The 14,274-nt window shown below is 37.8% G+C and overlaps 1 protein-coding gene across 3 annotated transcripts in view; it reads right to left on the bottom strand.

Moving 5' to 3' along the window:
- Positions 1–5,582: 5,582 nt before the first annotated feature.
- CDC14A (cell division cycle 14A) overlaps positions 5,583–14,274 on the bottom strand; it is a 162,566-nt gene continuing 153,874 nt past the window's right edge. For all 3 annotated transcript variants that reach the window (XM_089686579.1, XM_089686581.1, XM_089686580.1), the window contains one exon: positions 5,583–10,198. In XM_089686579.1, the coding sequence (XP_089542705.1) occupies positions 10,169–10,198 (30 nt within the window). In that variant the 3' untranslated portion in view covers positions 5,583–10,168. The remainder of the gene's footprint in view (positions 10,199–14,274) is intronic.

Here is a 14,274-nt window from a genome sequence, read left to right as displayed (position 1 = left end):
GTCCTTGTGGCAAATGGACAGGATTAAGTATCTGAGTACCCTTTAAAAAATTCCAAGCAGAAGCAGGAGTAGTGGTAATAGTCCAACCTGTGGTGTGATGTAACACCTGAGGCTGCATTCACACTTGAAAATTTTGTAGCTTGAAGCTCCAAGCTCCAACAAAGCTCAAACTTAAAAAATCAATTGTTCTCTATAGTGCCTGTTCACACCTGATTGCAGGAACAGGCACCATAGAGAACAACTGATTTTTTAAGTTTGAGCTTTTTTAGAGCTTCGAGCTTCAAGCTACAAAACAGTCAAGTGTGAATGCAGCCTTAATCATCCACAGGGGGCTAAGCATGAAATGGTGAAATTTTACAGCCAAGTTTGAAAAGATTCACACTCCATAAGTCAATGATTTTTCAAACACATTCCCAGTTTCCTGAAAGTTTTAACATAAAAACATACTAATTTAGGAAAAACATAATAAAGATAATGCAAGTAACACATTGAATCTCAAACTTGCTGCGAGGCTATAGTGTTGGTCCAAGAACAAGGTGATCCTGTCTTACCTGTACATATCGCTGGTCCCTGTTTTGGGTTCAGACTTCACCCATCTTGGTGAGCATACCCCTGGATGGGGCCTTCAGGGTCTGAGTTTTATAGGGATGGACCATAGCTCTAAACCTGTATAGCACCCTGCGGCTAACCTCATGCGTTGCAATTAGTGCACTACTAAACGCCCAAGAAGGATACAGTGCTCAATGCAACATTACAGGCCAAGCCTATGGTGTCCAGTCTGGGTACAGCTCCCAAGGTTTTACTGTGGTTGCACAGATTTGGATACACTGTTTCTACTGTTGTAGTAGAAGACATTGAGGAGTTGACTAAGAAGTACTGAGGTTCCATGGAGTGGGGTAGAGCTATACGAGCATACCTGGGGGGGACATGTCCAGCAAAGCTTTCCCAGTGTCCAATCACCTGAAGGTAGCAGTCTATAATTCAGGGTCTATGAATATCCAACCTGTGTCCTGTACTTTACAAATAAAATATAGGAAATTTGCCTTGTGAAAAAAACAGTCTGTTGTAACTGCAGTGCTGTAAAGAAGCTACAGGACACACATAAGCAGCATTAGGATAAGAAAAAAAATCCCAAATTTCCCAAGATACACAGCATTTTGCTTTTTAAAGGATTTTACATCTACTTCAAGTGATCAGTACCTAGAATACTTGCACTAATTTTAACCTAAGCACTTTAGTAGCAACATTCTATATCCTTTTCTTATCACAGCTAAATAAATAGAGAACCAAACATTTTATAGTCAAGGTGCGTTATCCAAATACCCTTTAACTGACCAAAGTTCCAAGGCCAAAAAGTGTATTATTAGTAATTGTTTGCTATGGCGGCAAAATTGCACATAAGTTTACAGTGTCCACAAACCGCAATCGAGGATTTCAAAAACAAAATAAACTTTTACTGGCATAAATCTATGCTTAGTCATTCTATTCAATAGTTTAAATCAAACCTTCACCGTGTTACTTTTTTAAAATTTTATTTTATATTTTACTGAGTTTTATAAAATTACAAATCGTAAAATGTGGCAGCACTCAACAAAACGTAAAAACATTTAACAGTTGTACTTCATAAAACCAAACAAACCATCAAACATCAGTACAAATGGAGGTAAAAGGACAATGGTCAAGAGCCATTACAGCAAAGGACTAACACATAGTGGCTTAGGGCTATATCCCCAGTGTGATATAGAAGTCTGTAAATTGCATGAGGCCACGGAACGGCAGAGGACGCACCCTCCCCCATGTTAGGAATCTATTCGGGCAGGGAGGTCCACCAAGTCTAAAATACTGCATCAACGCAAGTGAGCTTGGGGGTACATTTGAAACAAATCAGACTGCTGTGTTGGGGTTTTCCAGCCATATGGACCAAACTTTGTTAAATTTGAGCAGACATCCCTTACTGTCGTAAGTGGCCTTGTGTAAGAACAGAATTCACCAAAGATTTCCAGTTAGCTAGGGTTGGAGACACAGGTGATTTTCATGTTAATATAATTGATTTTCTTGCCTAGAACAATAATACACCAAGCAGTGTTCTAGTTGTATTTCTTGAGGCGAAAGGCTCCACAAGCCCCAATAAGCAAGAGAGCATATCTTGGGGTTCTCGAATAGCAGTTGTCTCAAATATAAATGGAAGGACCTGGCACCAATAGAACTTAATATCAGGACACGTCCAAAAGATGTGTTTAAAATCTGCATTTGTATATGAACATCTCCAACATGCACTGTTATGATCAGCAGAATATTTACCAAGCCTAGCGTGCATAAAATAATACTCGCAAATAAATTTAAACTGGACGAGTCTATCCCTGGCGTAGATTCCCTACATCTGTCCCAGGAGGATTATGGCTGCAGATCTTTATATAGTGTCGAGTGAGCCTTGGGCAGAGCCTCCTCTCTCAACATTGTCTCAAGACTAGTGGATGATAGATAAAATGAGGCTAGGTCAAACTGGAAAAGACAGGCATGGCGCAACTGGATATATCAGAAAAATACCAATTGGGAGAGCATATTTAATTTTGAATTCATCAAAAGCAGGACATTTACCAGAAAAAAATAAATTCTTTAGGGTTCATCTGGATGAAATGGTGGATTTGGATTATTCCATAGCAGGGTATGAGGGGACTAGCAGTTTAAGGAGACCAAAGGGATCACCTGGGTTTTATCCCACGCCCTAATGGTTGCTCTCATAGTACAAGTGAGAGGATATGGGGTACGTCCACCTCGATATAAAATGGATTGTACCGCTTCATAGGAGCCCAGAACCGCAGGCTCCATCACAAACAATGCTTTGTCCTTCAGAAATGTCAGACAATTATTGGCATGTATTAGTTGCCCAGTTAAGAAATACTGGTAAAAAATTGGTAAGGTCAAACCTCCAGTCAGAGGGCTGCTTTAAGGTAAACAAATTAAGAAGGAAACCAAGGTATCGAGCTGTCTGAAGAGTGAAAGGGGATTCAAACTGGGGCGTTTCTAAGAACATATAGAAAAACTGGAAGCAATTTAATTTTTATTAGATTATTTTGCTAGTCATTGAAAGAGGTAATTTTCCAGGTGTCAACTTTAGATTTTTTTTTAATTGTAGGAGGGGCATACATTTCAGGGGTACAAAGTAAGTAACAGTATTTGTCACGTGACATGACATCTAAGTATTTAATTTTGATCACTCACTGAAGAGGCAGGGAGCTGTCCCTATCTGCCGGCAATATGGGGTCAAGGGGAAGAATTTGGGACTCCAGTTGTCTTTAAACCTTGAAAAGGCAAAATGGACAGGGCAACTTTCTAGGAAAGATTTGGGTCCTGTAAGAACAGCATATCGTCTGCGTACAAGCCACTTTTTACTGCAGTGTGTGAAGCACCAGACCCCTAATCTAAGGGTTACTATTGAGGTCCAGCGCAATGGGCTCCATTATTACAGCAAATATCATAGGCGACAATGGGCACCTCTGGTGAGTTCCACTCATTACCAAAAAGGGGGAGGATACCATGTTTTCTATTTTTATAGCTGCTGGGGGTTGCTTATACCAGATTTTAGGAAGGATGGGCCAAAGTCCATCCTCTCCAGCACCCAGGTGCATGTACTTCCAATCCACGGAGTCAAAAGCTTTTTCTATGTGGATCTCCACTACCACCCTACTGCCCGAGTTTACACGAGTGGCTTGAGTATGAGTAAAGAGTCGCCTAATATTAATATATGTGGATTTCTGGGGTATAAAACATGTTTGATCCGAGTCAACCAGACCCTGAATAATCTTAGGATAGGTGGGTTACCAGTACTTTGGTAAGAATCTTTAGATCCATATTCAATAAGGAGATTGGCCTATATGAGCCACAGCAGAGAGGATCCTTGTCAGGTTTCTATATAAGGACCACAATCGCATGATACAGGGAATCATCCTCATGGAAGCATAAAGATCACAAAAAGTTGAGGCAAGCTCATCAACATATACCTTATATCATTCAGCAGCTATACCATCAGGGCCTGGGGACTTGTGGCTGAGGAAGGATAAGACATCCTGTTACTTTTAATTCAAATGACTGCAATCTCAAAACCTGATAATTTAGAACTTTCTAATTATAGACCAATCCCCTGCTAAATATGAACATCATATTGCTTGCAAAATTGTAGTTAGTAGCTTGAATAATTTTACAGGCACTACAGCCTCAATATTAAAACAGAACTTTACACATTCTACATGGTACTCTTTTCTGCCTCATAACCCTTCTCTGTTGCACATTAGCAAAAAAAATATGGTCTCTGTGATTTAGTAAGTATGTTTTTCTTTTAAATAGAAAAGTGTTAGGGATTCTGTTTTTGGGGAAGGGGGGGAACAAAATTATTCCTCTTTAACCAGTTGCCAACCGGTCTATAGCAAGATGGCGGCTGGGCGAACAGCTTTTTTTTTTTTCGTACTGTTACTAGTCAGTGTCCCTGTTCACCGCCATGCCAGTTATATGATGATGCTGTACTGCACTGGTGACAGTATGTAAAAAAAAATAGTGAAAATAATTTTTTTCATTTAATTTTCCAAAAAATTATCACAAAAAAATTACAACTTCAAAAAACTCGCCATGCCTCTTATGAAAAACAGCGGACTGTCTACTTTGCAAAAAGGGGTCATTTGGGGGATATCTGTACTGTTCTGACATTCTTGGACCTCAAGAAATTAGATTGGCTGTCAGTACTTCAGGATTGATCAATTTTCAGATATATCCCATAGTTTGTGAACTCTATAACTTTCCTACAGGCTAAATAATAAATACTAATTTGGGTTATTTTCACCAAAGACATGTAGCAGAATACATCTTGGCCTAAATTTATGAAGAACAATTATTTATTTGCAAACTTTTATAACAGAAACAAAGAAAACGTGGGTTTTTGTTCAAAACTTTTCTATCTTTTTTTGTTAATTTAGCAAAAAATAAAAACCCCAGTGATGATCAAATACCACCAAAAGAAAGCTCTAGTTGTGTGAAGAAAATGATAAAATTTTAATTTGGGTACAGTGTTGTATGACCGTGCAATTGCCAAAGTGTGACAGCGCTGAAACCTGAAAATTGGCCTGGGCAGGAAGGGGGTAAAAGTGCCCTGTATGGAAGTGGTTAAACTGGCCTAGGCCTTCCGCCACCAATAAAAAATATATATAGCTGATGCAATCTGTCAGTTGTAAAAGCACTGCATCTTTTTTGTTTTTCTCCCTGTAATATAAGTGTGCATAGGTGTGAACTGAGCATTAAAGTCCGTTTAAAGCTACATGTTCTCCTAAGACTGTCATGTCCATAAGGTGACAACCCCGGATATTACAACCCAGCACTGTCACCCTGTTAAGGGATGCTGAAAAATAACATATCTACTGGCAACAGGTAATAAGTGTTACCTGGGGATTCAGGCAAAGTGATGTGCAAAGACAGTCTGCATCATATATGTCATTTTTTTTATCTTGCCCGTAGTTTCACTTTAAGATGTTCTAAAACCCCTGCTGTTTGCTTCACAAGACATAAAGAACAAAATAAAAAACACAATACTCATGTTGGTCCATGACGCCTTTATTAAATGTTGCTCTCTGGTTATTGGTTATTATTATTGTTGTTCATATGTACATCCTAGCAGAGGATTGGGCCTTTAGACTTGTTTCCTGTCTAAAAATTCTTCATTAAAAGCTTGAAAACAAACAAAATGCAGGAGATACAAATATATACAAACTTGATACAAGCAACATGTTAAAAGTGCATTACCCTTACTAATACAAAATCAACTTTCACCTGCTAAAAATAGCTTTCTGATTGGTTGTTAATGATCATTGTACATTACTGTCTTTTGTACAGTGTTAGTAACTAAAGCACTCCATATGCTTGAAAGGTATTGCTATTGTTAAATACGTATAAAATGTCATTCTGTACTTTTCATGCTGTCTGCAATTTATTTATGTCCAAAAAGTTGCCATAGACATACAAAGATGGTCAGACATATAGATATGATCTGACCATCCTCCAATCAATTTCCTGTATGTTTTCTTTTAAACATGCACATTCTGATTGTACGACTTTATGTGTATTGACAGCTACAGTATGTTTTATACAAGCTGACCATCTGACAGCATTTATGTTTTTATACCCTGCAAACTACTCAAGAATAAAAATGTGACAGTTAAATTATAATACTGTATTCGCAATATATCCAGTGTTTTTTGTTTAATATGAATAACACTGTAATGCTTTCTGCTAAAACATCTTCAGATTACTCTAACAAAACATGCAGTTACTGATATGCCTTAAAACCTATTTTAGTCCATTGTGGTGGAGCCCAATTTCAAGACTCGTCACATCTAGCACAACTTTTATTTCATTTTTACTGTGCAGTACCACAAACCTTTCTCATGTGCTAGACAAGTATTGTACCACCTTCAGACAAATGTTAATGCATTGGTTTCCACAATTGATTTGCATCTAAATACCCAGATTTGTTTTAACAACAGAATAATTATTTTCTTCTTCTCTAGTCTGATAGGACTATTCAACAGGGTACTGCAGAGAATGAGTATCACATGCAAAGACCCTAAGCAAATACTAATATTTTTTATTACTGTCCGATCAGTGAAAGATGTATTCTGATTGGATTTTGTGCATTACTGCCATCTGCACATTGTTATTTGTCTAACTGGTAATCTCAAAACTATTTCTATATACATCAGCAGCATATTTTGATCTGGGCAGTAGCCTAAGGCCCAGAATTTTCCTCTTTAAAGTAAAATGATACAAATACTGTCTTCATGAGAAAAAAACAAAGCTCCTGTTAAAGACATGGAATATATTCCAATACAGCACATGAAGTGTGTTAATGCTTTGTAAACAAAGGATTTTTCAGTAGGGGATCAGATCAAAGTAATGTATTTGGAGTGAAGATCAACGACTTGGGCTCTACCAAGGGCCCATGCTGTCTCTAATTTGCCCCGGGTACATAGTAAAATCTATTTTTATTTACAGCTCTGCTTTATGTCATATCCAAAAAAAAAAAATGAGTAACTTATTAGGCAAGAAAGACATGCAAACCAATAACCAATAATATCAAAAAGCTCTAAATGCTCCAATTTGTAATATACAGTTCAGTTTATATGTGTAGCAGCATAATTATTTCAAATTCAGGCACAGTAGTATGGAAGTTAGAAATTGCTAAAGTTTCAAATACAACTGGAACATAAACACATTGTTAAAGAGCTGAAAGTACAAGCTACCAATCATTTTTTTTTATAAAGGGCACAAGATTATGATTTTAATTAAAGAAATTTGAGGCAAGACTTAATTTTTCTTCACTAAATTATTATTTTTAGACTAGTTCTAAATATATTTTACATATTTCTGAAAGACGATTAAATGTTTAACAAAGCATAAAGTGATACTAAACCCACACCAGTAACATCAGTCTGTATATGAGTAAAGAATGCTCACTGTGGAACCTAAGGGGTTAATCCTTTGCATTGTGTAGAGAGGCTGTTTGATCCTGTCTTCTCTGATCCTCCCCTTCTTCCCCAGTCCCCAATCCATCTGCTGATAGAGCAGCAGTGGCAAGTCTGCACATGTTCTCTTTGGTGTGTATTGCTAAAGAGTTTGGGTTTTTTTTGTATGCGATCAGCACAGGGCCAATCAGCACTGTCCAGACAGAGGATCAGGGGTTATGTAGCCTCATAGGACAGTTAGAGGAGAATGAAAACTCCTCCTACAAGATTAACCAGTGCTCGGCCAGACAATGAAAGAAGTCACAAGACTGCAATATACTGCTGGTGAGAAAAGGTATTTAGCAGTTAATATTTACTAAAACAATTGCATTTCCATGTTCTGTGTACCGTGGAAGACTGGATATAGTGAATGCAGGGTCATGGGTTTAGTAACACTTTAACAGATTTTTTAAAATAATGTAACACTGCCTTTATCTTCTTAGTGTACTTGTCTTCAATCACAAACTAGGGGCAAGGAGGTGACCTAGATGCATGGCTTAACAGAAATAAAGTGGCCTGGCTATGTTGTCTGTCAGTACTGTGTAAAACTGGATACAGACTGTGGGTTTTTTTCTGTTCAACCAAATTCTCTCCTGCTGTGTTATTGTATTCTGATAGCGGGGACTCCTCCCCCTGGCAGAATACACTGATCAGCAGCTGCAGCCATTGGCTGCAGCTGCTGATCAAACGCTAGTTTTCCAGCAGGACCATTCAACAGAAGTGTTCTAATGATCAGCTTCTGCTGAACAGAAAGAGCTACACGCAGATCAAAGTTTGACCAGTTGCTACAGAGCTGGCTGAATTTCAATAGGTGTGTTCCCAGCTTTAATATAAGTATTTGAAGAACAGGCATACTAACCCTTTGACAGATGAATCAGCTTTTATTTATATTTCAACTATGTATTTAAATGTTTTTCCAGTGTTCAGTTTAAGCTGTAACTTTCAATGGCAAATTCCATTCATTTTTACTGCACAACACTCTTTGAAGTAGCAATGTGATTGTTTTCCAGTTGTAATCTTAGATCTCAGTTTGTCTCAAAGAAAGCTACTATTTATTAAGGGCTAGTTCACACCAGATGCTTTCCAGTGCAAATATTAAACTGTGTCTAAAGTGCATGCACAGTAATTGCCATATATACCAATGGCCCAGTTCATACCAGTGCAGTCAGCTTCAGTGCTTTCAACAAAAGTACTACGTACTAAATTTTTTTTCTGTCCGGAATGCATAGCAAAACACGTGTAAATGCACTGGACTGCACCAGTTTGCACACTATCCTATTTAAAAATAAAGATTTAAGTGTCAAAAAAAATGAAAAAACCCCCACTGAACTGCAATGAAAATGTGTCAGAAATGCATCAAAAACATGTGTACATGAGTATGCAAAAGAGCATCCAGAATACTGAAATTGCGGTGTGAACAAGCCCTTAGCCTGGGGTCACATATATGTGGTGATCGGATGCAATGCAATTTTGTTCAAGCATTGTAGGGGCGATACTGATGCAAACTTAAAGTATATCAGGCTGGAAATGCACTGAAAATCGCACAGGACCCTTTTTAAAATTGCACTGCAGTCGGACTGCATATATGTGAACATCAAACATAAAAAACTATGTTATTTGACCAGTCATGCGATTCAATGTGTTCTGAAATGCATTATAAATTGCATATGTGTGAACTGAGGCTTACAATCAGCTGTATGTAACAAAATGTTGTTTACTATTTTTATAACTAAAAAAAATATGATATGTGTATATAGTGTATTATATATTCATACATGATAATTCCAGTTCCTATTTTAGATTTATTGGTCCTGTAAAAACACATGTTCTACTTCAATCAGCTTTTACAAAAAAGCTTTCAGAAAAAAAAATGATACAAAAAGGTGGCTGTCTTGAACAGCCCTGTCATGACCATCACAGCAGTGGCTGAAAAACATGTGCCACTGAAAGAAATAATAATCAGCAACAGCAGGATAGCCAGTGTTCATAAATAGGAAATTAGAATCAACTAAGAAAAGTACCCATAATCCTCTCTTTCCATTTAATTTGCCAGTTGCTTTCTGCAGAACACGCAGCCTTTCTTTCACCAAATATTGCAATTGTTTCAAATGTTTTCCTCATGAAATACACGCCTGACAAGAATCAATCAGCACAGCACACATTATTATAAAAATATCATTCTAGACAGAAAAATATATCTTTTGATTTTTGGTTACAAACAATTCCTAATGTGAAAATATATTCTGTAAGATATACAAATACATACATCTTCTAAAACATGACAAAAATACCCTCTTGTCTTATTAGGACATTCTTATTTTCAGACCAAATATGTACAAATCAGGACAGACTCCCTAGAAAACAAATTGCTAAAAAAAATCATTAAAAAAAATCAACAGTGGTGTCAAAATTTTTAAAACAAAACAAACAAAAAAACAGTCAGTAGTAAATCATAACAGTACATGTCTATAGCAAGTAGATATCATCTCTTGCAGATATAGTTGATAGCTTCCTTGTACAGTAGATATTATCTTGACAAAGGATTCCTTCCCTTTGTCTCTCCTCCATTCTTCCATGGCAAAGGATTTAGATCTGGGAGAGGGCTAACAGGACTGTGAGATCCTTTAGAACTGAACAGATTCAGACTGAAGGGACTGAAAGAACACAAATGTGAGTAAATTTATCATCATTTTAAACCATTGCACAATCAATACAAATCAAATAGAAAGCAATGATGAAAAGAAAACGACCAATTGAATGACATTTGTTCAAACATAAAGAATCTACTACCCTCCTTTTCCTTACATTTCTGAACTCACTTAAAGCGGTAGTAAACCGCATAAAAAAAAACAAAAACAAAAAACCCCTGCAAGGTAAAGGCATAATGTGCTAGTATGCATTGCATACTAGCACATTATGAAGGACTTACATTGAAACGAAGCCCTCCAGTGGAGCGCTGTCACGGCTTCCCGAGGCTTCCAGCTTCACCTGATCTTCCTTCCGGGTGCGCAAGCTCTGGCCGGCTGAAAGGCCGAGCCGCAATGACATCACTCCAGCACATGAGTCCCAGGCCACGGCACAGTGCTTTGAAGGAATGGCAGGGGTATGCAGTTCCTTCAGAGTGCATGTGCCGAATATCATAAAGGGCTAATATCTCCTAAAGGTTCACGTTTAGGAGATATTAATTTTACCTACAGGTAAGCTTTATCATAAGCTTACCTGTAGGTAAAATTATTCAAGAAGAGTTTACTACCACTTTAAACAACAGATATATTATGAGGTCTCTTGCACACAGACATAAAATACCACATTTGTAGCCATGGAGCTTTTTTTTTTTTTTTTTTAATGGAACTGAACAATTTTCCTGGGGGTGATGCACACAGCAGCATAAAGATCCATAAGGCAGCAATGTTTCTTCTCCAACGAAAAAAAAAATTATGTTTGAGTGCAGTAATTTACACCTATATGTGTACATATAGAACTACATACAAGCATATACAGTGCCTTGAAAAAGAATTCCTACCCCTTGAAATTTTCCACATTCTGTCAAGTTACAACCAAAGGCGTAAATGTATTTTATTGAGATTTTATGTGATAGACCAGCACAAAGTGACACATAATTGTGAAGTGGAAGAAAAATTATAAATTGTTTTTAAAATTTTTTACAAATAGATGCCTAAAAAGTGCGGCATGCATCTGTATTCAGCCCCTCTAACTTAATGACAGAAATATAGGTAAATCTGATATAATTCACATATGCAGAGAACTAATTCTGCTTTTATATATATATATATTTATACAGTTAGGTACATATATTTGGACACAGACACAATTTTATTTTTTTTCAGGTATTTACCAAAACATATTCAAGCTTTACTTATATAATGGATGGGATGAAAATGCAAACTCTCAGATTTAATTTGAGGGTATGTATATCGAAATTGGAGGAAGGGTTTAGGAATTACAGCTCTGAAGAGTAGCCATCCCCACTTTTTTATAGGACCAAAAGTAATTGGACAATTGAATCAAAAGCTGTTTCATGACCAGGTTTGGACTACTCATTTGTTATTTCTTCATCAATTAAGCAGGTAAAAGTTCTGGAGTTGATTCTAAGTGTGGTATTTGCATTTGGAATCTATTGCTGTGAACCTACATCATGCGTTCAAAGGAGCTGTCCATGCAAGTGAAACAGACCATTGTAAGGCTTCAAAAGTGAAACAAATCCATCAGAGAGATAGCAGCAACATTAGGAGTTGCCAAATCAACAGTTTGGTACATTCTGAGGAAAGAAGAATGAACTAGTGAGTTCAGCAACATAAAAAGGCATGGATGTCCACGGAAGACAACAGTGGTGGATGGTAAAGAAAAACCCATTCACAACATCCAGACAAGTGAAGGACACTCTCCAGGAGGTGGGTGTATCATTGTCAAAGTCTACAATAAAGAGAAGACTTCACAAGAGCAAATACAGAGGGTTCACCACAAGGTGCAAACCATTCATAAGCCTGAAGAATAGAAAAGCAAGATTAGACTTTGCCAAAAAACATCTAAAAAAGCCAGACCAGTTCTGGAAAAGCATTCTTTGGACGGATGAAACTAAGATTAATCTGTACCAGAATGGCAGGAAGAAAAAAGTGTGGAGAAGGCTTGGAACATCCCATGATCCAAAGCACATAACGTTATCTGTAAAACATGGTGGAGGCAATGTGATAGCATGGGCATGCTTGACTTCCAGTGGCACTGGGTCATTGGTGTTTATTGATGATGTGACAAAAGACAGAAGCAGCCGGATGAATTCTGCAGTGTTTAGATATATACTGTCAGCCCAGATTCAGCCAAATACAGTAAAGTTGATTGAATGGCGCTTCCCAGTACATCGGATGAACAATGATCCAAAACACACTGCAAAAGCAACCCAGGAGCTTTTGAAGGAAAAGAAGTGGAATATTCTGCAATGGCCGAGTCAATCACCTGATCTCAACCCAATTGAGCATGCATATCACCTGCTGAAGGCATAACTACAGGCAGAAAGACCCACAAACAAAGAACAACTGAAGACAGCTGCAGTTAGAGCCTGGCAAAGCATCAGAAAGGAGGAAACCCAGTCTTTGGTGATGTCCATGGGTTCCAGACTTCAGTCAGTCATTGCCAGTAAAGGATTCTCAACAAAATAATAAAAGTGAACATTTTATTTATGATTATATTAATTTGTCCATTTGAGCCCCTGAAAATGGAGGGACTATGTATAAAAATGGTTGCAGTTCCTAAAATTTGTACTTGATATTTATGTTCAACCCCTTGAATTAAAGCTGAAAGTCTGCACTTCAAATTCATTTGGATTGTTTCATTTTAATTCATTCCGGTAGCATACAGAGCCAAAATTATGAAAACTGTGCCGGTGTCCAAATATATATGGACCTAACTATATATATATATATATATATATATATATATAGGTTTAAAAGCACTGCAATTATATTACCATGACTTCGTAGACATTAGCTATAGTGCTACAGGTAAAGTCATACTGTACATTTCTGTAGCAAAAAATGAAAAATCACTGGGGGTGAAAATATTGCTTTTTACCTTGGAGGTGATACAGTGGGCAGATTGCAAAATCAGGCTCACTTCTGCATGGAAACCAATCAGCTTCCAGGTTTTATTGCCAAAGCTTGAGTTAGAAGCTGATTGGTTTCTATACAAAAGTGAGCCTGATTTTGCACTCTCCAGCTTTCCTAAATAAACCCCAGTGTGTCGGGGTCATTGTGTAATAAAACATTGAACAATCTCTTGTCTGTTTTTTAATGAAAATCATCTAATTGCAGACCGTTCAAGTGTACATCTTCAGGTCAGTTGAGCTTAGAATGTTTGTTTTCTTTCACTGTAAAAGCTTTTCACATACAAAAATACTTTATATGCATTAATAAAATCCTATAAAGACCTCTTTCTACCTCGACCTACCCAGTGGTAATAATAGAACCCCCAACCCTACCAGCATTTTACCAGTACTCCCCCCAACATTATATACAGTATCCCCCAAATGCCACCAGCATTATATACAGCACCCCCGAAACCCACCAGTACCCCCAACCTCTCCACCATTACATATAGTACCCTTCTAACCCCACCAGCAATATATACAGTACCCCTCTAACTCCATCAGTACCCTCCCAACCTCCCAGCATTATATATAGTGCTTGCCTAACCTTATCAGCATAATATACCTTACCCCCCTAACATCACGAGTACCCTCCCAGCCCCTCCAGCATTATTTTCAGTGCCTCCATAAACCCACCAGTACCCTCAACCCTCCACCATTATATATAGCACCCATCTAACCCCACCAGCATTATACAATGTATACAGTATCCCTCTAACCCCACTGGTACCCTCCCAACATCTCATTATCCACAACACATGCCTAACCCCACCAGCATTATATACAGTATCCTTCCAACTCCACCACTACCTGCCCAACCTCTCCAGCATTATAAACAGAACCCCCATAAACCCTCCAATACTCACCAACCCCTCAACTATTATAAAACCCCCACCAGTATTATATGCAGTACCCTTTAAACTCCACCAGCATTTAATACAGTACCCCTCTAAGCTCACCAGTAACCTCCCAACCTCTCCAGCATTATATATACAGTACCCGCCTAACCCCACCAGAATTATACGAATATAATACCTGACAAATCCCTTCCTTTACTATCTCTCCTCTTGG

This window comes from Staurois parvus, unplaced genomic scaffold, assembly GCF_062004578.1.
Source record: "Staurois parvus isolate SC_StPar_1 unplaced genomic scaffold, SC_StPar_1.0 ptg000402l, whole genome shotgun sequence".
NCBI lineage: Eukaryota > Metazoa > Chordata > Amphibia > Anura > Ranidae > Staurois > Staurois parvus.
This window is presented reverse-complemented; position numbering and strand designations above follow the sequence as displayed.